At 40.9% G+C, this 25,650-nt stretch overlaps 2 protein-coding genes across 3 annotated transcripts in view; one reads left to right on the top strand and one right to left on the bottom strand.

The window, feature by feature from the left end:
• Window positions 1-25,650, top strand: part of LOC133094981 (uncharacterized) — a 110,129-nt gene that overhangs the window by 22,142 nt on the left and 62,337 nt on the right. The window lies entirely within an intron of this gene.
• On the bottom strand, window positions 12,569-25,462 carry LOC133094992 (histone H2A type 1-C). Of its 2 annotated transcripts, none has more exons than XM_061195793.1 (2): window positions 24,910-25,462; window positions 12,569-13,789 (listed from the first exon to the last, which is right to left on the bottom strand). In XM_061195793.1, exon 1 carries the CDS (start codon window positions 25,414-25,416, stop codon window positions 25,024-25,026), a length of 393 nt encoding a protein of 130 aa, XP_061051776.1. In that variant the 5' UTR covers window positions 25,417-25,462; the 3' UTR covers window positions 12,569-13,789; window positions 24,910-25,023. The 2 variants fall into 2 exon arrangements, with proteins under 2 accessions (XP_061051776.1, XP_061051775.1); XM_061195792.1 differs by lacking the exon at window positions 12,569-13,789 and adding an exon at window positions 17,359-17,519.

Genomic DNA, 25,650 nt, shown 5'->3' with positions numbered 1-25,650 from the left:
TCCAGCCCGCCTCGCTGGCAGCCTCAGAGTGTCCTCTCGGATCCCGAGTTGTGTTTGTTACACCTCAAAAAATGCCAAAAATATCAAAATTCTCTGCACTGAATTGCCCGATTTTTCCCAGAAAATGATCCCCGAAGTCTCAGGCTTCATTCAGGTCCCAAATTATGAGGAAAGCACAAAACCTTATGCCAAAACCCAGCAATATTTCCCGCCGTGCTTGTCAAATTTCAACTCAGAGAAACAAAACTTTCTATTTTCTTCGTAAATTATAAACCGATCTTTAACTGTGGAGTTTTCTGACCTCTCAAATATGATTCTCCAAGTGGTTAGGTTCTTATAGGTCCAAAAAGCATGTAACTGGCATTAGGATTTTTATTACAAATCTTCACTTAAGTGAGGGAAGTAACACAGGCTCCTCTGAGAGTCCTGCCTATTGAGCCGAGGGCATTTGAGTTCATCAAACTGGTTTAGTTTAATGCTAAACAAATTATTGCCCATATGAGGTTAAATGTTGGACCCCTGGGACATCAACGTATGCAGCCATGGTTTTATTTCTGTCTGCTGCGTCTGGGTTTTTAAACAATTCCTTAGGATAATTCTTTTCCTGTCTGCTCCCAGGGGTTGGGGGAGGGGCGGTTGCTTCTCCTCCTCTGGACAACTGCTCCATGAGTTTAGATACCTTGAATTCAGGATATTTGGGAAGGAAAGGGAGTCCAAAACACAGGATACACAGATGGAAAAGGATTAATTTTCAAATAACACGCAGATGTTTTCTGTGAAGTCACTGGAAGCGGAGGTGCACTTGGAAGAATTTGTTTGCAGTCTTGCTGAGTTCTTTTGGCAAATGCTTTAGGATCAAATAGAAATATACTCTTTAGAATTGGAATTCAAGCGTTGATCATAAGGGGAACTAAATGGAAACTGTAGATTATAACATATCTATTCCCTTTACTGGAGAAACCCAGACCCTGTTATCACTGAATAACTGATGAATGACTAGTCCACACAGCAAATATGGCTTCACTTATGAAGATTATGGCCCTATGCTTCCCGGAGCTCCGTCAAAAAGAAAACAAGTTCCGTGTAGGATCGAATGAGAAGTTCAGATTTCCAGCTCGGAAGCAGAGCTTTGAGGGACCATCCACGTTAAGTTTTTGTCCTCTGAAGACATCCTTTGCAAGGTCTTTGAAAAAGTGGTTTTATTTAGGTAGTACATATTGGCAATCACCAAAGTGTACACGTTGGCAATGAAAACCCAACTAAAGGAATTATTCCTGGAAAATAATCTGGATGGAATTGTCTTTTAAAACTGCAAGCCATGTACTTGAAAGACTTGAAATTTTGGCCAGCGCTATAAGGTGATAGGTTACAATTCTGTGGGTGTAGCTGGTTGTAACATGGCATTTGACATCACATTAATTTTTAGTTCCATTGCCCCCAATTTTCTCCACACACAACAGACTCTACTACTGAAATAAAAGAATACAGATCTTTGATTCAACATTAATGAAATGTCTCAAAAGAGTCTTGTTTAAGTTAATGCTGAATCTGGTATAAAAGACATATAAATTATCAATATTTTTTAAACCCTTAATGTGTAAACGTTTTCAATGTAATTTGTGCATGCTAGTGAAAAATAAATACGTGCTTTGTTATATATTAAAATAAAAAGGGAGGGGATTAGGGTCCAAAACAGACCAATTGATGGTTACTACAGAAATTGATTTTATGGGCACTTTAATACCAGAGCAGTGGGGTTATGCTCATTTGCAATGACAAGCAAAACCACTCCCCTACATAGTTGAAATTTGCAGAGCACACTGGAATTTTCTCTCAAATGCCTCACTTTTTTTCTATGTATCGCTAACGACTTCTGATTTGGGGGTACTTAAATTCTTCAAATTCTGTGATCTTTTAACTCATCTATGCTCATCTCCTATGGTGCAGTGTGTTTTCTATAAATAAAACTATTTGACAGACTTAAAGAAGACGTAGAGGATCTGCCACTGTTACATCAAGCATTTATTTGAAATAGAAGTAACACCAAAGGCTCTATTTTCCTATTGATCTGTCAGTTATATCAGAACTACCTAGGGTGTTTGTATGTGTGTGTGTGTGTATATGTGTGTGTTGTACCTGTGCTTTAAATATAGATTCCAAAGTCTTGCCCCAGATAATTCTGAATTCTCCCAAGAAGACTGCTGGTAAGAGGTGCATCCAGGATTCCAGCTCACATCTGTTTGACTTCAAAGCATTTGCTCAGTGTCTTTCAGGCTGCAGGTCTGAACAATCATTAAAGGTTGCAAAATCAATTTTGTAGCACAAGGCCAAAATGTTTCCTTTTTAATGAACTAGAATGGAATACAAAGTATCAGAGCCCAAAGCATGTAGTTTCAGTTATCTGCATAGCTTTTTGATTGTGTGCTGGGTGCCACCGTGTAAAATGTATTTCTTACAGTACAATCTCATATGGCCAGAGTGGGAGGAGTCTTCCTCATGCAATTTCTTGAACTTTTATAGCCATGAAATATTCTCAAGTGTATTAATCGCTAATGATCTACAAAAAGTAATTTCCTATTATTGGTGTTTTTAAGCCTCTAAGAAACCCCGAGTCATAAAAAATAGGGAGCACTCTGCAAACATTTCCATCCCCCCCCCCCCTTGGGGGACAGAGAACCCCAGGCCCTGAATTTTTTTTAAATTAATTAATTAATTAATTTATTTTTTTGGCTGTGTTGGGTCCTCGTTTCTGTGCGAGGGCTTTCTCTAGTTGCGGCAAGCGGGGACCACACTTCATCGTGGTGCGCCGGCCTCTCACTATCGCGGCCTCTCTTGCTGCGGAGCACAGGCTCCAGACGCGCAGGCTCAGTAGTTGTGGCTCACAGGCCCAGTTGCTCCGCGGCATGTGGGATCTTCCCAGACCAGGGCTCGAACCCGTGTCCCCTGCATTGGCAGGCAGATTCTCAACCACTGCGCCACCAAGGAAGCCCAAACATTTCCATTTTGAACACGATAGCAACTGTGCTAAGAGTAATGATGAGATTTGTGGAAAAGCTGAAAGGAAAGGGAGGCTTATACTTGATTCCTTTTACTCCAAAATTCTGGACTCCAGAATCAAGCACTTGATTCTGGACTTTTCTATTTCAGTAGGTTACCATGATTACATTACTCAAGACAGAGTTTGGGGAAGAGGCGCTTTTTTGCTAAACAAATTAGCCCTTCTCCAGCTTCCTCACAGCAGGCGTGTTGTATGATCGCAGCCATGGTGACGCTATGAAGACCACCTGTAGATCTCTATCTGTTGGGACAGCCTCCCCTTTGTAGACTCTTTTAAGAGGCACTCTATCTTGGCTTTTGGTGTAGAGCATTTCTGGAAAACTTCTTAAAATGGGCTATATATTATTTCAGAAATTGTTATTATTTTTATTTAATTCAACAAATAAAACTGGGGCATGGTGCATACTCAAGGTTATTCATTGCAGCATTCTTTGGAACTGTAAAATATTGGAGCAAACTTTAATATCCACATATAAAAGTGATTGAATAAACTAGGACACATATGTACAATTGGGTAATATATAGCTACAAAAATGAATGAGGAAGATCTCTATGAGTTATTAAGGAATGAATTCCAGGATAGATGGTTAAGTGAAATAGCCAAGTGCAGAAGAGTATCTATAGTATGATACCCTCTGTAAGAGAAAGATGAAGATATAAGAAAATACATTTTTTTTTCTCATTTGTGCAAGAGATACACAGGAAGAATAAACCAAAAATGAAAGGGATTTGTTATCTATGGGGGTGGGGATTAGAAAGGAATGGAAAGAAGGGAGAAATGGGAACAGAGTCGCAGGGATGAGAAGGGAGTGACAGTTTTCTGAGTATGTCTTTTTGTATAACTCTGACTCTTAAAACTATAGTAATGCTTCATATACCAGCAAAATAGTCACACTATTAAAAGCAGTAGAGATGGGGGAACTCAGAATTGAATATAAGCACTATCAAATTAACCAAACTATATTAAATTACAGTTATTGCATAATAACACTAAAGGGATTGGGGAAGATAAAAATTAACTTAAGTAACTGTAGAAAACAGTATCTTGATTGGATACTATAAGGTTAAGACAAAAGCAACTACACATAAAGGTTGTAATCTAATAAAAGTGTTTTTCTCAGGGTTACGGGTTAACAATTCTGAAACTACTTATGTGTCTAGAATTGAACAAAGAAGTAAACACAGTGTAGAAAATGAGATCCAGTGTTCTCACTAGTGCAAAAAGAAGTATTTGGCTAAAATGAAACTTGTGCTGGATTAGAATCAGAAGTACTAATATAAACTCATATTTTAAAATACATCTCCAGTTTAATAGATATAGACACCTAGAAGTGTGTGTATGTGATTGGGTTAACATACAGATATACTTCCTTGCTCTGTCAGCAGAGCAGACCTAAAAGCAGTGACACCCTAGTAGCAATTAGCACACCTGGAAGACAATCTTTGGTTTTTAAGCATCATTCTCTAATCAAAGGAACCAGGACCACCTGGAGAAGTGATTGGCTCCAAGGCTGGCGTAGGGAAAATACAGGGTGGGCCTGGAACATCTTGTGGTGCCAGAAAAGGAAGATGCTTAAAATAAAATGAAAATTTGTTGAAACACCATGCAAGCCACTCTCAAGGAGCTACTAATTGCTAAAGCTGGTACCATTTGAGCAACAAAATAAAAATTGATAATATTGGATGTTAACTCATAGATAAAATATATATCCATAAATAAATACATACATACATAAGGAAAATGGACAACTTTTCCTTGTTGCAGATGAAATCCACAGGTGGATACTAAAATCATTGAGTGAAATTTGAAGGACAATCAGGATTTGCATAGTTTCAAAGTATCTTCCCCAAGATATCTATCTACTACAAAGAGAAAGGTAATGAATTTACAGTGGAGAAACCCAGACACCACCTTAACTAAGTGAGCAGGGTAAACCCCACAAATAGTAAGACATATCAACATCATGGACTCCTTGCATTGAGAAGGATACTTCATCGTTTTTGTGATATTTCCTGGCAAAATGCATCTCATTCCAGGGATGAGAAAACATCAGACAAATTCAACTCAAGGAACATTTTAAAAAATAACTTATCAATACTCCAAATATGTGAAGGCCATGAAAGGAAAAGACAGACTAAGGAATTGTTACAGACTGGAGGAGACTAAGGAAAAGCATTAAGTAAATTCAATGTGAGATCCTGAATAAGATCCTGGAAAAGAAAAAGGACCTGGTGGAAAAGTTTGTGAAATTTGAATAAAGTCTAAAGTTTAGTTAACACGGGGGTGGGATGAACTGGGAGATTGGGATTGACATGTTTACACTAATATGTATAAAATAGATAACTAATAAGAACCTGCTGTATAAAAAAATTAAATTAAATTTTAAAAAAGAATTAAAAAATAAATAAAATGAAGTTTAGTTAACAATATTGCACCAACGTCCATTTCTTGTTCTCCATAACTGTACAATGGTTATGTAAGACATTAACATTAGGGGAAGCCAGTTGAGGGATATAAGGAAACTTTTTGTACTGTTTTTGCAACTTTCTTGTAAATCTAAAATTAGTTCAAAATAAAAAGTTTCCTAAAAAAAAAGTTTCTCTTCATATCTCACCATGTTATAACACTTTTCATAGAAGGGGGAAATATACCTAAATGTGACATAGATTTGCCAAAGTGGCGGAAATGTAGGTGATTTTTATTCTTGTGTCCAAACTTTAATAGTTTTTCAAAGTTTCTACCATAAGCACAATTACTTTATTATTAGCAAACAACATGTTTCTCTTTAAAATATGATGAAGCTTATTTAAAAAATATATGGGTGCTGAGTTTCTCAGACATTCAGGTACTATCTGCCCCCTCTTTCTGCTCTTTATCTGGACTTTCACAGAAATTATATACTTGTTTTTTCATTTACAGATTCATCATTTATCTGTGTATCCGTAAACAATGCTTTAGTTTGGCCTGATTTTGTTATGTATACGTGCAAAATCATAGTGTATTTAATCTTTCATGTACTGCTTTTTTTCCCTGAACAAGATCCATCCCTCTGTATTATACTGGTGCAGAGAGCTCTAGTTTGGTGATTTGTACTGCAGTTTAATATTTCTTTTATACATGTGGCCCAATGTATTTACTTATCTAGTCTACCACTCCTGGACATTCTCGTGGTTATATAATATGGCAAATTTAATTTCTCAAAAATGGTCGCAACTATTTCTTCTGACCCACATTCCCTTCTCCAATGTGTCTTGTCACTTCCCCATCAAGTCTAATTCTGGTGCCCTTGAATCTGAGTGACCTTGTGACAGCTTGCACCAATAGAATGTGAAGGAAGGGAGGCTGTGTGACCTCCGCCGCTAGGTCTTAAAAAGCAATGGAGCTTCTGCCTTATTTGCTGGAACACTTAGGCTTCTGTTTCTGAACTATCTATCTCGTAAGAATTTCGGTAGTTCTGAGACCACGTTGTGAGAAAGTCAAGCTGCCTGTGGAGACCACGTTTGGGCACTCTGGTTAGTCATAGCAGTTTTTGAACCATCCTGATACAAGGACCAGCAATGTGAGAGAAGGAGTCTCCAGCTGATTCCAGCTTCCAGTGGTCAAGTCTTTTCAGGTGAAGTCCCAAACATCATGGCAAAGAGACAAGCCAACTCCACTCTGCTCTATCAGAAATCCTGATTTGAAGAATCTATGGGTATAATAAAATAGTTGTTTTAAGCCACTAAGTTTTGGGTGCTTTGTAGCCTAAATGGTAATGGTTTCAGTTTATTTTCAAATGTTCATTAGCTGGCCAGTTATTTATTTTTTTAAGAACTCTTTTTGACTATAACCTACACTAAGAAACACATTTTACATCATACACTCACACTCACATGCACTTATGCTTGCCCTAACTGAAACAAAACTTTGAGGAAGAAATAGATATTCCTTTTAAATGCAATTTGCTCTGCTATTTCTTCTTCTCATCTCTTCCCTCTCCTCTTTTCTCTTTTATTTCAATAGAGAAATCTATTGATTTCTGATCACAACCAAATAAATTGATTTAATAAATAATAGGTCTTAATCAGCAGATTGAAGGTATAGTTTAAGAGGTGATCTTAATCTCTTTATCTTTATATCTTGCAGAGTATGTATATATTTTGGTATCTTATGTATTTTGCACTATACACAAGCTCACACACATTTTGCGCTCTAAACTCAGAGTTAGATTGTTCACTGGACTAAGTCTAAATAAATCAATAAAACCGAAACAAAAAAATATGAAAAGAGTGAATCTAATAAATGATTCTAAACTTAATTTGGATGTTGAAGCATATGGAAACTCCAAGAACCCATTATTGTTTCAAAATGAAAGTCTGAGAGAGGTTAGTGATTTGTCCCCTGGGCTGTCAGGAAGGGAATCCTGTGGCATCTGGAAGGAGGCAGGGTCCTTGCAGAAGGTGCAGGTGGAGAGTAGTTTGGATCTGGGGATGGGATGGAGGATTGGGTATCCTTTCTTGGCCCAGAAGAGCTTAAGAATATAAAACATAAGTGTCTACATATATACTCTTAAGAGTCAAAACACAGATCCCTTAATTCTGGCAAGAGCTTGAGAAATATTCTCTTCTGTCTAGAAAGTGGACCCTGTGAGAAAGAATGACTTCAGAGATATTAACTACCTTTCCATTAACCTTAATATTGAACTCATAATCATTTTCCTAATCAATCTCTTCAACATCTATTTATTCAAAGATGTTGCTGGTGTCTTCAAAAGAGATGGTTCAAAGAACGAGAATAGATTGCATTTGAGCCTGTGTATCTTTTCTCTGTTCTTGACTTTTCTCTCTTTGTCTATCCTACTTCCTATTATTCCCTCAGCATCCCTTTACATTTCCCTCTCTGTTCCCCCTAAATTATATGAATTTGCTGGTTTGTAAATGTAAGTTCCATCCACTTACACAATATTGTTAATTCATACCTGGTGGCAGTTTGGCATAGTTATCCATTGCTGTATAACAAATTATCCCAGAATTTAGTGGCTTAAAATAATAATGAGCATTTATTATCTCACACAGTTTCCATGGGTCAGGAATTTGGGGGTGACTTAACTGGGTGGTTTTGACTTGGGATCTCTGATAAAATTGCAGTCAAAATGTTACTCTGGCTGCAGTCATCTGAAAACTTGACTGAGAATAGAAGATCCAATTCCCAGATGTCTCATATGGCTCACATGGCTGGCAAGTCAGTGTTGGCTATTGGCAGAAAGCCTCAGTTCCTTGGCATGTGTACCTGTTCATCGGGCTGCTTGAGAGCTCACTCCATCACCGCTGGCTTCCCCAAGAATGAGTGATCCAAGAGAGTGCAAAACACAAGTCACAATATCCTTTATGACATAACTTCAGAAATCACAATATTCTATTAGTTCTATAGGTCCGTCCTATTTAGTTTGGGAGTCTGCACATGTGCATGCATATCAGAGGATGAGAATTACCAGGGCCATGTTGGAGTCTGGCTATCACAGTTCTGGAGATGAACAGCTCTATTTCAGATCCCAATCCTATCACTTACTAGGTTTGCAACTTTAAGAAATTTACCAAACTCTATTTCTCAAGTTTCTCAATTCTAAAATTTGCATGAGGATAGTGCGGTAGATTTCACTTTTACTCCCAATTTTTGCTGCCCTTTTTGGGAGAATTATACATCCCTGCCCACTGATATCGATTTATGACATGCCTACCCCTGTGAGGAGTACACTTCCACACCAACTCGATATCAGTCACTGCCATGGGAGTTGCTTTGGTAGATCAAATGTGAGTAGAAGTGAGGTGTACTCACTTTCCAGCAGAATCGTTAGGAGCAATGAGATCTTTTCATGTCATGTTCCTTTAGTCTGGATCCCTCCATGAAGAAAATGTGGAGCAGAACCACAACTGATCTATAAAAAAATGCAATGTGAGCCTGAAATAACCCTTGACATTGTCATCCACTTAGATTTGGGGTTTTCTTGTTATATAATTTAGCAAAATCTAACTGATACAGCTGTTATCTACTCAGGAGTATGCTGAGATTTGATAAAATATTTTTGAAGTGCTTATAATACTGAGACATAGTAAACAACCCTGCATATTACATATTATCTATTACCTATTACTATGATTATACAAACTTAAATTCACATGAAATGAGTTTATAAGCCATGCCATTAATTAATTTATAATGAGATGCACTTGATATTGAAAATAAGTATCAGAGGTGTACATACTTTCTGGTCAGGAGACCAAGATATAGATTAGAGGATGCTTTTTGAGCATATAGTTCGAATAAGGGATATTTTTATCAAGCAGTGGTCACCCAATCAATCAGCTCCTCCACCCTGAGGACACCTGTGTACTGTGTTTTGTTTTGTGGAAAAGACACACTGAACAAGTTACCATTCTACAAACTTTTCTTTTTCTAGGTGATCACCAACCTCCCTTTTCTCACAGTTGCTCTTATATGAATTCTCCAGACTTACAGTAACCATGATATTCCAATATAATTTATATCAGTTACAGTACAAATATAGTCAATTATAATTTAGAATATTGCAATATATTTATAAAGTTTACCATAGAGTAAATACAATATGCCAGTAAATACAATATGTTCTAAGCACTTTACAAATACTCACTTAATCCTTGTAATAACAAGGATTATTACAAGTCACTGGCACAATGGTGCTATTATTACATCATTTTCCAGAAGACAAAACTGCATCCAAAGATGTTAAGTAACTTGCCCAAGGACTTAAACTATGAGAGCTTTCCTGTACTGTCTCTCCACCTTGTAAGATTATTCCAGTGACTAATTGTGCCATCCTTTATAAATTATTGTTATACCAAGTACAGTAAAATTTTATTCTCATGTTTTGAAACTTTATTTCTTTTTTTTTTAATAGATTTATTTTATTTATTTATTTATTTTGGCTGCGTTGGGTCTTCGTTGCTGCGCGTGGGCTTTCTCTAGTTGCGGCGAGCAGGGGCTCCTCTTCGTTGCGGTGCACGGGCTTCTCTTGTTGCGGAGCAGGGACTCTAGGCCTGCGGGCTTCAGTAGTTGTGGCACGTGGGCTCAGTAGCTGTGGCTCGAGGGCTCTAGAGTGCAGGCTCAGTAGTTGTGGCGCACGGGCTTAGTTGCTCCGCGGCATGTGGGAATCTTCCTGGACCAGGGCTCGAACCCGTGTCCCCTGCACTGGCAGGCGGATTCTTAACCACTGCACCACCAGGGAGGCCCTGAAGCTTTATTTCTAAGCACTATTCTTTGATTTGGGGTGGGGTAGAAAGCAGGGGCTGGAGTAGGAAATAAGAAGCAATTTGTAGGACAACATACTTAGTTTATGAAGTCATAGTACAATCCTCATTAACTTCCCCCAGTGACCCCCCTCTTCTGTGACATGGACAACTTAGGGTTTTTGGGTTTTTGTTTGTTTTCTTTTCTTCCCCTTCACCCCAACTTTGGTCTCATATAAAGTGCCTCCACCCACTTCCCAAAATATGGTTCCTAAACTTTCCCTATGGAGAAATTCTGGAGCCCCTAATATTCAGGGATTTAAGAGACCACAGATGTCATAAATCCTCTCACTTTGTAAAACAGGAAACTTAAGCCCAGAGTGGTGAAGTTACATTCTGAATAAGCAATCACCGTCTGGACTTCCAGCAGCATGAGGACTAGGGCAGATATTTAGCATCGCAAATGCTTTAGAAAACTTTTGCTGCAAACACTGCTCTGTACATGAGTTGTTCAGGAAAGACCAATGTTTATCAGTTGGATTCAGTCCCACTGTTTGTCAGTGTATTAAAAACTGCTCCAGGGATTTTATATAGGATGAATTTAATAGAGGTAATCAGTGAAACCGCTCATGAAAGAGTTAAGAAACCAAAAGAGAGATGAGGAGTAACCAAAGATAAGCAGCAGCAAGAAGTTGCCACTTCTCCAAGAGCTAGGACAAAGGAAAAAGAGGTGCTGCTATCATCTAGGAGTTGGGGCTGGATCTCCAGTGAAGCTGGAACAACACAGGCTGGTAAGACAGGAGTGGAGACCACCAAGAGACCAGCTATCTGGTGGGACTGGAGCCAAAGAGTGCCAATGAGGCTGGAGAAACCCCAGGAAGCAAAGGCAGGAAGGGCAGAAATACCTTGGTCTCACCATGTTCCACTGGGGCCTCCCATTGGTCATGTCTACTGGAAGCCAGAGAGCAAGGGAGCCTGGGAATTGTAGTTTCCAGTGACATAAGCAGCTTCAGAGAATAAACAGGCAAATGACCGAAACAATCAGAAATTCAAATATTTCTGCGAATCTGATGCCTGAGCATGAGTCCTTGTATCTGAACTCAACCAGAGGTACACTTCCATCTTTAAAGACGCGGGATCAAGAAGACAGTTTCACCTTCTTTTAATCAGGTTGTGATATATCCAGTGTGGTGGGGATCCTCTGACAGAATCAAAACGATCCCTGCCTCTGAGGGTTCATATCCCTAAGTTATCCCCTTTTCTTGAGTGTGTGCTGCACCTGGTGACTTGCTTCTAACAAAGAGAATACGTCAGGGCTTCCCTGGTGGCGCAGTGGTTAAGAATCCGCCTGCCAATTCAGGGGACACGGGTTTGAGCCCTGCACCTGGAAGATCCCACATGCTACAGAGCAGCTTGAGCCCGTGTGCCGCAACTAATGAAGCCCACGCTCCTAGACCCCGTGCTCCGGAATAAGAGAAGCCACCGCAATGAGAACCCCGAGCACCACAAGGAAGAGTAGCCCACACTGCCGCAACTAAAGAAAGCCCGCGCACAGCAACGAAGACCCAACGCAGCCAAAAATAATAAATAAATAAATAAAAAAATTTTAAAAAGCACAGACTCTTAAAAAAAAAATAGAATATGTCAAAAGCTATGGTGTGTCATTTTTGAGATTAGTTTGCAAAAGGTTGTAGCTTCTATCTTGGGCCCCCACTTGCACTCTCTCACTTGCTCATTTCCTCAGAAGAAAGTCAGTAAGCCACCGACATGACAAGAAACAAGGACTTGAGGACTTCAGTCTAACAAACAGCCCTTGAGGAACTGAGTCCCTCCAACAACCATGTGCACGGGTTTGGACGTGGATCAATCCCACATTGAGCTTTGAGATGATTGCACTCCTGGCCACATCCTAAATGCAGCCTTGTGAGAGACCCGGAGAACCCAGCTCAGCTACTCTCAGATCCTGAAGCTGCTAAGTTTGAGGATAATTTGTGATGCAGCAATAGATAACGGATACATCCGGAGATAAGCCAAAGACATACAAGGGGAAATAAAGGGAAGAGAGGGCATGGTTTTCAGTGTCTATTATTTACCAAGCACATTATCCCCACTTAATCTTTGCATCTATCCTCTGAGGTGGGTGATCATCATTGGTTCCATTTTCCAGGCAAGGAAACTGAAGATGAAAAGGGAAAATAGTTTGCTCAATGTCGCATTGTAGGGTTGCAATGGAAGGGTTGCAAAGTAGGGTCTGATGGATGGCCACATCTGTGTTTTTATTTTCATTATTTCACACTGTTCCGGAACTCAAAACAACCAGCCTTCAAAGTTGCAGTCACTTCATTTGGATTGAGTACAAATAAAAAGAGTAAATTGTTTAAAATCAAATGCCTTCTTGCTTTCTTAAAATTGTATACCCACTTCTTTCTGTCACAGAATATCATAACTCACCTAAAAATTAAAAAAAGGAGCAGGGCCTTATTTCTGCTCTTTTCTGCACTTCAAGATGGAAGTGTACCTCTGGTTGAGTGCACATACAAGGTCTCATGCTCAGGCATCAGATTTTCAGAAACATTTGTTTGAATTTCTCATTGTTTCCCTCATTTGCCTGTTTACTGTCCGAAGGCGCTGCCACTGGAAACTACATTTCCCAGGCTCCCTTGCTCTCTGGCTGCCAGTAGATTTGACCAATGGGAGGCCCCGGTGGAACATGTTGATGAGGCCAGGGTATTTCTTAAAGACTAAAGTCCAGAGAACAATATAAAATTGGTGTAACAAATAACCAAATTAAAGCAAACAAAGCCTCCAAAGAGACAGACAGTTTTTAGCTCTTTGGGCTACTAGACCACTGGTTGCATTGTGTAATTAGATAGTTACTGTTATGATAATAGCAGCAAACAGCAACTAGCATTTGTCGAGGGTTCCCTTCGAACTGGGCGCTCTTCTGAGGTTTTTACCTGTATTACCTCATTTGCCTTCCCAATAACACTATGAAGCTGCTTCCCTGTGTGTGTCTTATTCTCATCTGCACACTTCCCCCATCCGTCCTTTTTACCAGGTACATGACCTGGGCAAGTTAGGTAATCTCTCTGTGCCTTGGTCTCCCAATCTACAAAATGGGACAATAATAGCACCTACCTCATGACATTATGAAGATTAAATAAGTTAGTGCTTGAGTGAGCATTATAATCTAACGAAGTGAGGTAGGAACCACATTCCTCCCAATCCAACTCTAGTTTAGATAGCAGTAAATTTGGATAACAAGGAATATTTGTCTGATTCTGAGGCACAGCTTCTGAGTCACAGGTGAGATCCGAGCGGCGTGGTTCTTACTGATGGAGCCAGAGGACCGTTCTGCGGCTCCATAACACAGATGCCGGCACCGGAAACCCGAGCTGAGCCTGTAGTTCCGGCGTGACTGGGTCCCACTGGGGCATCCGCGGAGTGCAGCGGTGGCAGAGTCTCCACGTATTTCAACACTGACCACCTAGTGTGAAAACAAGGTACTTTTAAAAAGTGCTCCTTAAAAAATAGCTGATGCTAAATGGAGAGGAAAGAGAGCGGGAAAACGGGCAAAGGAAAGGGTGGTGGGTGTGGGGGTGGGGTGGGGGAGGAATACAAAGGGATAAATAAGAAATTTCAGAAAGAGCTGTTGGTTTGTAGCGTTCGTGGAGAACATTTGAGAAGATGAGACACAAGGTGATTAGAATAATGATTAAAAAGTTCGATCTCAGCCCATAATGAAAGCTGTTTATAGCCACTCCTTCCCACCGACTCCCTCCTCTAGAGGTCATTAACTCCTCCTAAAAGGTCTTCGTACTTTGGGCTCCTGTCCGGTTGGCAGGGACAGTGTCAGTTGTGTCTGCTGGAACTCGTGGGCAGAAGTCGGCAGATGCGCAGTGCCTGCTCTCCTGCAGCTCTGAGTCACGTGCCAGGGAAGGGAACAGCCTGATACACAGAGGGGCTGTGCTCCGGAAGGGGACCCAGTGCCTGTGCTGTTCCTTTTCATAGAGAAAGCACGAGACCAGACTTGAATGAGAAGAAACCTTTTCTGTGTGGGTTTCAGCTGGGAGCACCAGCCTCCCAGCACCTGAGAACATTGGCTGATTCTCCCACAGGGAGAGAAGCAGCCATTGTTCCCAGTTCATTGCCAGGCAACCCAGAGGAAATCCCTGGGGTCATCGGTTAAACAGCCCTGCTTGTGTCCTAGCAGTGCCTTTGCTCATGACATTCCTAGCCATGCTGTACTGACAGTCCGCACTCCCAGCATCACTCTCTGCCAGACCTTGGCCACCCTCCCAGCAGGCATCTCTTCCCTCTGGGAGTAGGAGGAAGGCTAGGGAGGGTCTCACTGAGAAGGTGACATTTGAGCAAAAGCCTGAAGGAAGTGAGGGGTGAGGCAGGTGAGGATGGGTGAGAAGAGTGTGTCAGGGTTCCTCATAAAATTTGGAAAGTCGATATGAGAACCCAGCAGATGGGAAACAATGCAGAAGAATCCACAATAGGTGCGGATCATAGGACTGTGGGAATTAAATCAGCCCAGAGGCATGGGGCTCATTTGGGAGGTGAGACAGAACCCTTTTAGGTAGGAAAACAGCACAATAGCGTGAGCCAACGTGTGTGCACGAGAGAGAGACAGACACAGAGAGAGTCATGAGAGGTATGAGAGTATCTTTATGGGGTAGAAACAAAGGATGTTTAAGGTAGTGGTGTGCTGGTAAACGTTTAACAACTGATTCTCCAGGAAAACTCCCCCAATACTGATTTGTCGCCAGTTCTTGTTGTGTAAATACTCCCGCTATGGCCAATTCCAGGCTACCCATGTTACCCTGAACACAGAATAGAATGCAAGGAAGGTTCAAAATGACATGTAGATTTTCCACTGGAGGCCTGAGAGGATGAAGACGGCGAGGGCAGAAATATAACTCTGTGGGTGACCTGTACAAACCGCTGATCTGTTTTGTGACCACACAGAGACCAGCTGCTCAGGGCCCCAGTCTCTTTATCCACAGCCTGAAGGACTGAGCTAAAGGAAATCGAAGTTTTCCTTCTGTGCTCTTCCCTTCCTTTATTCTTTCCTCCCAAAGAACCACTGTATCTAGGGCCCCTTTCCTTAATGGCCTTCCACATATTTCTCTTCTCTGCCAAAGTTGCACAGGTACCCAGTAGGGGTGATTCTCCATATCCAGGGAGTCAAGCTGAGCCCAAAATGGAGTAGGCACAGTTTGGAGCATCCCTGTCTTAGGAGTCTCTGCTCTTGGAAAGGTGGCTCAGCTGAGTTCACAATGCCCACCCAGTCCACTGGGGCTGCTGCTTCTGCACCTGGAAGAGACCTGGTGGCAGGTGACTGGGTGCGTCCACTGCCATTTCAACACTACATGTCTGCCAGGCCCACTCCTCTGGAAGCTTCCTCCAGCCATGGGGGAGTGGCTGCCAGAAGTAGGCAGTGATCTGGCTTATCACAACCTAAGTCACCTCAATCTCTGCAGGTGGAAGCTGGCAAATCCCAACTTGGAAATCCCAACGTCCTCTTCAACTTCCCACATTTGTGAATAGATCAACAGGTGAGAGATAATTTCTACCTCTACTTCTATCTTTATATAATCTTACACATGTTTATGTTAGGTTTTACAAGGAACAAAGTGCTTTCTCATGTGCTCTCATTTGATTGGTTTTTCAAAACTCTGGGAGGTGCTATTATCCCATTTTACAGATGAAAAGCCTGATTTTTCAGGGATGGCAGGTGACTCACCCCCAGTCAGACACTTGGTAAATGGCAGAGCTGGAATACAGACCCAAGTATTTTCATTCCAGATTCGCATGTCTTTCCAGAATATTTCATTGCATGTCTGTGCTGTGTGTACATGCATATGTATATGTATGTGTGTACACACACAAACCACTTTGTATAGACTTATATAGGTATTTTTTAAGACTAAGTTGGGTGTGTCCTTCTTACAACCCAGCCTTAGGAATTCATCAGCTATTTCCTGAGTGATTAGTACATGCCAGGCAATGTCAGACACCAGCTGAGAGCTGGCAATACAGCAGTGGACCATCCAGGCCCCCAGTCCCCAATACACAGACACTAGAGTAGCAGAAACATTCTTAAAACCTGACCTTGACTTAAGAGGAAAGAGCAGAAGGGGCAAAGGGGCAGGCAGATTGGGAGGGTGTGCCTTCTAACTCCTGTGTGAGGAAATGGCCATTTAACCAGGTAATTAATGAAACTATCTTCCTCTGTCTTGGTACCATATTAGCCTGATCCTATTACAATTTATTATATATAACTTTCACAAAAGAAGTAGTGTTGAAAAATTAAATAATTTTGTTTGTGCTGTTCTTTATAATTCCAAACATTTTTTTTTTTTCATTTTCATAGTTACTTAAGGTACGTATTACCTCCATTTTACAGATGAAGAAACTGGGGTTCAAAATGAGCTTGGCTAAAGCCACAGTTTTTAAGGAGAAGAACCTTGAGTCCAAGCCAAGAGTGACTTGAATTTCTGTTCATTTTCCACCATCCCAGAGGAATATTAGAACAATTTTCATTTTGCTGTACATCAGGGTTTGTTATTCTGGAATTGCTTTATGTGCCTACCAACAGGAGACAGGTTCCATGAACTGTGATGTACTGTGTGATGCATTCACAGTACAATACCATGAGACAGTGTACAGGATGCCCCCTATGTTCATATCTGGAAAGTTTTCCAAGATACACTGTTATAGAAAAGAGTAAGTGTATACAGTCTGCTATCTTTTAAGAATGAAAATTGGGGGAGATAAAATGCGTTCATTCTTGACTCACATCAGCATGAATTAACAATAGGCAAATACACAAGGAAAATAATGTTACCTAGGGAGCAGTGGGGTAATCCAGTGAGGAGTGGATTCTCCACATATACCTTGTTATTTTGATTTGGTTGAACCCTGTGAATGTATTACTTATTCAAGAAATTAGGTACATTTTGTACTAAAGAGAGCTTCTCCACAATAATATTTACCACTCCTTCTCTTTTACTCTCCTTATCCCCAAGACACACAGTACACACGAAGAAAGAAACCCAGAGTGAGTTTTTAATAGGAAAAAATTTGCAGGTGCAGAATCAATCAATGATGTCAGAACACAGATGCCAATCCATTTATTTCTGAGAATTGATGAGTTTGACAGACACTCTGGATCTAGGCGTCTCTTTGTAGTGAGAAGCTTTTGAAACCTAAGGCGAGAGAAGAAACCAAAGTAAATGTATTTGGGAACTTCTTTCTTAACCTTCCTCAACATATGCAGAAAAACTTACAAACCTCTTTCCTCATAATGAGTTTGGTTCATTCTGTGTATCAGCCCTTTTCATTTCCTCATATACACACTCCCCATGGTAAGAGGACCCAGCCTCCCCGGGAAGATGCTCTAATTTTGCTCTTCAGATAGGGTTGCCAGATTTGGCAAATGAAAATACAAGATGCCTAGTTAAATCTGAATTTCAGATAAACAACATTTTTTGTTGAATTATAGCATGTCTCATGCCATATTTGGGGGCATACTTATACTAAAACAATTACTTGTCACTTAACTGAAATTCAAATTTAACTGAGCATCCTATATTTTATCAGGCAACTGTATCCTCAGATGCTACCTGGAGGGAGCTGGTTAAGTGGACTTGAACATGTTAGCTCAGAGGGACAAAAAGTACCTAGCCCGGTGTGATACCAATAGAACTTTCTGCATTGACAGACATGTTCTACATCTATCCGTCCAATGTAGAAGCCAGCAGCAACTTGAAATATGGTTAGTGCAACTGAGTACCTGAATTTTTAGTTTCATTATTTTTTATTTATTTATTTATTTTTTGGCTGTGTTGGGTCTTCGTTTCTGTGTGTGGGCTTCCTCCAGTTGCGGCAAGCGGGGGCCAATCTTCATCACGGTGCACGGGCCTCTCACTATCGTGGCCCCTCTTGTTGCGGAGCAGAGGCTCCAGACGCGCAGGCTCAGTAGTTGTGGCTCACGGGCCCAGTTGCTCCGCGGCATGTGGGATCTTCCCAGACCAGGGCTCCAACCCGTGTCTCCTGCATTGTCAGGCGGACTCTCAACCACTGCACCACCAGGGAAGCCCCTCATTATTTTATTTAAATTTAAAATGTCACATGTGGTCAGTGGCCTATCTTGGACAAAGTAGCTCAAATACCAGTCATGTATCTCCCTCCAAATGTAGCAACTGGAATTTAAAACCGAGTGGTGGCTAAAAAGGTACATCACCCGGAAATAAACTCACAAATCCCTGCAGCTTAGTGATTATTCCGTTTCCGTGCAGATATAAGTTCTGTTGCCAACACGTTAATTCTGAGCATTCATTCCGAGTATTTACTGAGGATGTGACATGCCAGGGCGTGGAGATGTATGATAGAATTTTTCAACAAACTCACCCTGTAGATGATCGTGTTAACTGTATAATCCAGCATTAGACTGTAAAAGCCACCAAGGTACCCTTATGTGCAGAGCAGGCATTGTAAGGGGATGAAACAGCATTGATTTGGTCACACACATCAGCTGTGTGACCCTTTTCCTTCCATGACTCTAAGCAAGCATTAGTAACCACAGACCCAGTAAGGTATTAAAGAGGATTCTTTTATACATGGTATCAGCCAGCAGAGAAAACAGGCCCTTAAAGGAAATTGGGCTTCCTGGGTCACTGAGGCTTATCAGGAGACATTAAGTCTGGTGAGGTTAGTGCAGAAACCTGGCAAAAGGTAGAGTGTGGAAAACAAATGGTGTATATGGTACTTCCAAATTTCACTGCAGTCCTGGTAGCTGCGTAGGGCAGTAGGCAGTGTATTAACAATGGTTAGTGGGCATTTTTATACAGAAATTCAGATACACATGTGCTTTCTGGGCTCTGAGAGGGCTTTTTGTGCTACAACATCCATTCCCTGGTTCATTCACCAGCGAGTTGAGTCCCAGGCCTTCTGTTAGATGTTAGGATGTCACAGACCAGGTCCTACTTCATGGAACAGAGAGTATAATGGGGAGAGGCAAACAACAAGGGATCTGATAAATAAAATCTTAGACTGTATTTTAAAGAATCTCAACAAGATGATTGATAGAAAGTAACTTGGAGTGAGACGTGAGCAGAGAGAGGTAACTTTTTTATTTTACTTTCTATACTTGAAGTTACAAACTTAATTCATGCTCCTTTTAACACTTTACACACATGTTTATACAGGTTAACAATCTCTCCTCATATAACCTCACATAATGGGGCTTTTATTTCTAGATGGTAGACCCCCTCTCTTCCCTAGTTTCTACTATCTATCTATCATCTATCTATCTATCTATCTATCTATCTATCTATCTATCTATCTATCTATCTGATACTGCTTTGCTTTACAAAAGGTTGAGTGTCTCTTAATAAATTTTAATATATATTGCCAGGAAATTTTCTCAAAAGATAATATGACTGTGGCACTCCTTCCTCATCCTCAGCATCCTAAGTATTATTGGTTTTAGTGGTTGTCTATCCATAGGTGAGAAATGCTATTCCTTTGTTGCTATGATATGCATAACCTAACTTTTAGGAAGGTGAACCGTTGTATGTATTTTGGTTTGTTTTTTCTCATATGCACTATTTGAATTTAATAAAAGGTATAAAATATCCTGTTCAGTAATTTTTTTCTATTATTGTTTGCTCTTTTCTTAGCAGCTTGCAGGTCTTCCTTGTAAATTAAAGTCATTAACCTTTTGTGTATAATGTTTTACAAATCCTTCATCCCAATTTACTGCTTGTTTTCTACTCTTTTTATGGAATATTGCATCTTAAATTTATTTTTGTCCTATGTGGTCTGTGTCCCTTCCTATATGGCATTTGTATTTCCTGCCTGGCTTAATAATGACACCTCCCCCTCAAAATACACACATACAAAACTGAGGTTATACAAAGTGTTCCCTAAAATTTCATCTAGTATTTGTATTTTATCCTTAGATCTTTAATCCATCTGAGTAGATCTATTTCAGATAGGCCTGTCTGGAGAAGAGCTGAGAACATGCTCGCCAGAAGAAAAATCAGAGGATGGGCACTGCAGAGAAAGAGACCAACAGTACAAATTTCTTGAAGCAGCAAAGGGCTTGGCAGGTGGAAGAGAGACCAGTGTAGCTGGACAGGGAGATGGAGATGAAGTCAGGCAGGTGGGCAGAGGCCAGGGTGGTCATGGATGGCTCTTCAGGTCATGGTAAGGAGTATGGTAAATAAATTAAGATATGTATTAAAGGTATAGGTGAAGTGACTTACAGATAGTTTGTATTTGTGGAGATGAAGGAAAGGGAGCAAGGCTCATTCCTAGAATTTTCGCTTGAGTAAATGGACTTACAAGTAATGTCATTTACTGAGCTGGGGAGGATTGGAGGGAATAACAGGCTTAAGAAGCATAATGTAAACTCTTGTGTCTTGAATGTATTTAGGTTGAGAGGCCTGTTAGGGTTTCAAGTGAAGGTGTCAAGTAGAAATTTGTATGCACACATTTGCATTTCAGGGAAGACAGCAGGACTGGAGATGTAAAATTGGAAGTTTATTGCATATAGACAGACTTTGAAACTACACTACTGATAAAATCATCAAGGAGACAGAGTAAACAGGGGCTAGTACTGAGCTCCAAGGTTCTAAAATTTAGAGCATTTTGAGATAGAGCCATTCTGAGATAGATTTTGAATGCAAGGGCAATTTGTCATGGTGTAAAGTCAAGGCCTGTACTTTCAGCTCAGGCTATCACTGAGTACAGGAAAGAATAGACATGCTCAGCTGCTGCTGCCTGGTGCCATGAGAGTGAGGAATGTGGTAAAACTTTAAGCTCCAACTGGCAGACAAGCAACATACAACAGAGACCCTGAAGCTTAGCACACTTGCTTCTTTCAGGAAGAACCTCAACTATAAGTAACATGTGTAAGTCTAAGTCTTAAGAGATGCTTGTTCTATCACCCTGCCTAAACTACAACTTAACTAACAACTGTAATCTAATTAAGTCCAATGAATTTCTGATATTTTTTTCAATATGACTACATTAATTCCATGTCCTAGAATTCGTTTTATTTTAAAGTATACATGTTATGATCCAAATTCTTTTGGTGTTATAATGATTATATTTATTGAGTTTTTTTCATAAATTTGTCTACTTATTAATAATAGTTTTATGGGTATAAATATAGACTATAATCTGCCTTTTGATAGATCTCCTGATGATGCTAATCTTAGTTTGCTACAAGATCAAGGTACTGAAATAAAATATAGAGGGAAGAATACTGGGGCTACATGTGAGCCCTTATTCTCAATTTTGGTATGTATGGGGATTCCTCAATTAAATTCCTAATGTCTTCTAGTAACCCACATGCATTATACTTAACAGGTATATTTACATTTATAATTATAATTCAGGCTCAACAGATGACAAACCCCTAGAAGGTAACCTACTTCTAACCTTAAAATATACAATTTTTTTTTTTTTACAACTGGTTATAAAATGTATCACACTTGTAAAAAAGAGTTCAAATGACACATTTAAAAAATAGAACATGAATGGATAATGGATGGAGTAAAGGAAAGGATATTGCTGCATAGATTATTTGGAAATTTTAAAGAAGATTTTATAATTGGCGATGTTGTATCAAAGTGATCTGTGTTGTTTGGAATACGCTATATAATTGAATGATGATTCTGTCTCAGCCTCACATCTCAATGAATCCCTTTAATACATATCTTGTCCCTGGTGCCCAGGTGTCTTCAGTAACTGGAAGCCCTGGGTTTATGATTCACATCAACTTGCCCCAATTTAAATGGTCCTCTCCAGGACCCTTGAGGCATGGTAGATGGAGACCTACTCAAGGGCTGGAAACCAGCTAAAGCTACTGAGAGTTTACTGCCCACTAGAGAATTTTCCCAAGTGGTAACTAGGGCTTTTGGATATAAACAGTGACATTTCAAAGTAGGAGGCGAAGAACTATGTTGGAGAGGAGAAGCTAGGCCAGAGCTGTGAGGAATGTCCTCTGCTTGGGGAATAGCCTCTTAGCAGTACCTCTTAGGTAAGACCTTATCAATTGGCACCTTCTGTGTTTCTTTGAAGCTCCCAAAATAAGTTGCCAATGCAAATTGGATTTTTCAGAAGGGATTATCTACTGGTAAGAGAAGATATTATTAGCAGCCTGTTAGTCTGGTGTGTAATTAATGTCTCCTCTGGTAATAAACTGACCCTCTAGAACGAAGAGTACTTCCTGATGGCCCAGCCACTGACTCAGCTCAACATTTACTCAGTGTCCGATTATCAAGTGTTTATTGTATGCCAGGGTCTATGCTATCAACAATTTAACAAGATGTGGTCCTTGACTTTAAGGAGGTCTCAATGAAACACACAAAATTAACACAATGTATCATTCACTCTTAAGTAATCCAATACAAAGTTTTGCTGTTGAAGCCCAGAGGGGAGAATTCAAATTCAAGCCCTGTCTAACTCCCTTCTTCACTTACCACAATAAATTAGTTTAAGTCCTGTGGTTCTTTACTAAACCATCTCCCCACTTGTCCCCTTGTTTCACTTGTCACATACTAAATCAAAAGTGTATTGGTTAACACAAAAATAAGTGGCCAGCACACTGTCAGGATTTACCTCCCTCCCTTTATGTAGATTCCAGGGAGATTACCTCTCCTCCTTCTCTTAAATTTCTCAGAGTTTAGGATACAATTAGTAACATTCTGGTATGTGGACAAAGTTACATCCATTATGTATTGAATTTTTACCTGTTTCATTATTCTGACTACCTCTTAGGGAGCAGTTGGTTATAAAATAGCCAGTGGTTAGAAGTACTGGCTTCCTGACCTTGGGGCTCAGACAAGTTCTTTATGCTGTCTTCCTGTTTCCTCATCTTTAAAATTGGGATATAGGAATGGTACTTATCTCTAAGATTGTTGGGTTAAATTAATATGCTGGAAGCATGTTGACACACAGTAAGTGCTTACTAAGTGTTGGCCATTACTCGAGCACCCTGTGTTCTAATTTCAGAACCCACACTGCTGAGCCCACTCCTTTCATCACAAGACAAGCAAAGGCATATAGGAAGAAATGGACGCAGGGAGAAGTTAAGCACCTAGCCCAAGGTCACCCACCTAGTTAAGTGTTGGAGCTGGGTTCAAAGGCAACCTGGAAAGTCAATGAAAAGTATCCCAAGGCTTATATAAAGCAATTGCAACCTAAGGATCCAAGTTCTCCAACATACAAGAAATGCTGGGCGTAAAGAACCCGGTCCTCTCAGTGGACCCCTACCTGAAATGCTGTGAGGCCGGACCTTCTCCAAACTGATTTTCATTCCGGCTATCCTTAAAAATTCAGGAAATTCTAACGTGCGGCCATCAAGGTGCTCACTCCTTTTTCCGCCAATTTGCCTTCACAAAGCACCCAAGACCCTCAAGCCCCAGTTCTTTGGCTGGTAGTTTCAAGGCCGGGGTGGGGGTGGGGGGTAGGCGGTTGCGCGGGAGGAGGGGACGAGAGGGATGGAGGCTGCCTCAAGACCGCAGAATGTCTGTGCCAACATGAGAATGAGAAAAGTGCGTTCACGGGAACCAGCTTCTGTTTAGATTCTCTCTCCCCACACACTCGGATTTGAATGCTCCAAAAGAACTGATGCCACGCAAAATGCTTCAGTGAAGCTCCAGGAGTGTTTGAATGAGGGTGCGTCTCCCTGGGCCGCACAGGTCCCAAGTTTTGGCCTACTCAGCCTCCTTGCCTATTCATCCAAGCACAAACTGAGTCATGCAGAAGAAATGTTTACTTGATGAGACTCAATCCCGGAAAATAGGATCCTAGGAATTTTTGCACAGTACCAGATCGACACTTTTGGGTTGGAGCAGCTAATTTACCAGATCCTTAGTAGTTAACTATTTTAGGGAGGCCTGCAGCCCTATTCTATCCCTTTTGGAGCTGCATTAGGAGCCTAGGCATTTGAACCTCTATTAATTTTGGTTCGTTGAATGTCAGGCACTAATCTAGGTTACGGGTGTTAAGCGGTTTGTCAAAAAAAAAAAAAAATGGAAACACCATCATTCTATCCCCAATTTACATACAACAAAACTACCAGGTTAGAAATTGGCCCCAAATCTCACAATTTGTAAATGTGGGGAGAAGCCACAATTCGAGTCTAGATTCAGTCTGTTCTAAGCTACCATATGTTAACTCCAGGTAATCAATTTTTCAAAAGCCCCTATCAGTACGTGGTAAATTTCAGATGACACGTTGAAAGTTAGCGGGAGCAGAGCCTAACTCCCTTGCGGGATTAGGAAAGACGAGTTGTCTGCAGCCTAGAACAAGACGTCTAAGAGGTTCTGGCCATTGCACTCGGCATGTTAGTTTGAGACCACCGTATATCCATTCCTGCAGTTAAACCGTGCTTAGGCTTTACTGACTAAAGGCAGATCACTCGACTGTCTGAAATGCCTAACCACTTCGTGGATCATTAGGCCTTAACCGATTTACCACTTTCTGCAAAGAGAGACAGATTTCTAGTAACAATAAGACCCTTTCCTAAAGATCTAGAAAATGTTTTCTTCCATTTCTTATCTTGGATAAAAATTAACTTACCTTCCTTTTTTTAAATATTCCAAGTGGTGTTAGCTCTTCCTTTGAAATAGTGGGGGGCTCTGAAAAGAGCCTTTGGGTTTGAAAGCACTTCCGGAAACTCAAATCCCTGTCAAATCACTTGCCCTTGGCCTTGTGGTGGCTCTCGGTCTTCTTAGGCAACAGCACCGCCTGGATGTTCGGCAAGACCCCGCCCTGAGCGATGGTCACGCGGCCCAGCAGTTTGTTAAGCTCCTCATCGTTGCGGATGGCCAGCTGCAGGTGGCGTGGGATGATGCGAGTCTTCTTGTTGTCGCGCGCCGCATTACCGGCCAACTCCAGTATCTCTGCCGTCAAGTACTCCAACACCGCTGCAAGGTACACCGGCGCGCCAGCCCCGACCCGCTCAGCGTAGTTGCCCTTACGGAGCAGGCGATGCACTCGACCCACGGGAAACTGGAGACCGGCCCGCGAAGAACGAGACTTCGCTTTAGCGCGAGCTTTACCGCCTTGCTTACCACGGCCAGACATCGCAAAAAAAAACAAAAACAAATACAAAAACAAAAAAGAGTATTTCTCAAAGCAAACCAAGTTTGAAAGCAAATAGAACACTGCTGCTTTTATAGGCATTTCCTGGGGAGTAAATCCGGTTGTCTGATTGGTTAGTACCAAGATTCACCTAAGTGGCCAATAGAAAAGCTCTATTTCCATACCTCATTTGCATAGTTCTGCCCATAGATGACAGCCTTGCTGTTTGTCTTCCAA

This window comes from Eubalaena glacialis, chromosome 7, assembly GCF_028564815.1.
Source record: "Eubalaena glacialis isolate mEubGla1 chromosome 7, mEubGla1.1.hap2.+ XY, whole genome shotgun sequence".
NCBI lineage: Eukaryota > Metazoa > Chordata > Mammalia > Artiodactyla > Balaenidae > Eubalaena > Eubalaena glacialis.
This window is presented reverse-complemented; position numbering and strand designations above follow the sequence as displayed.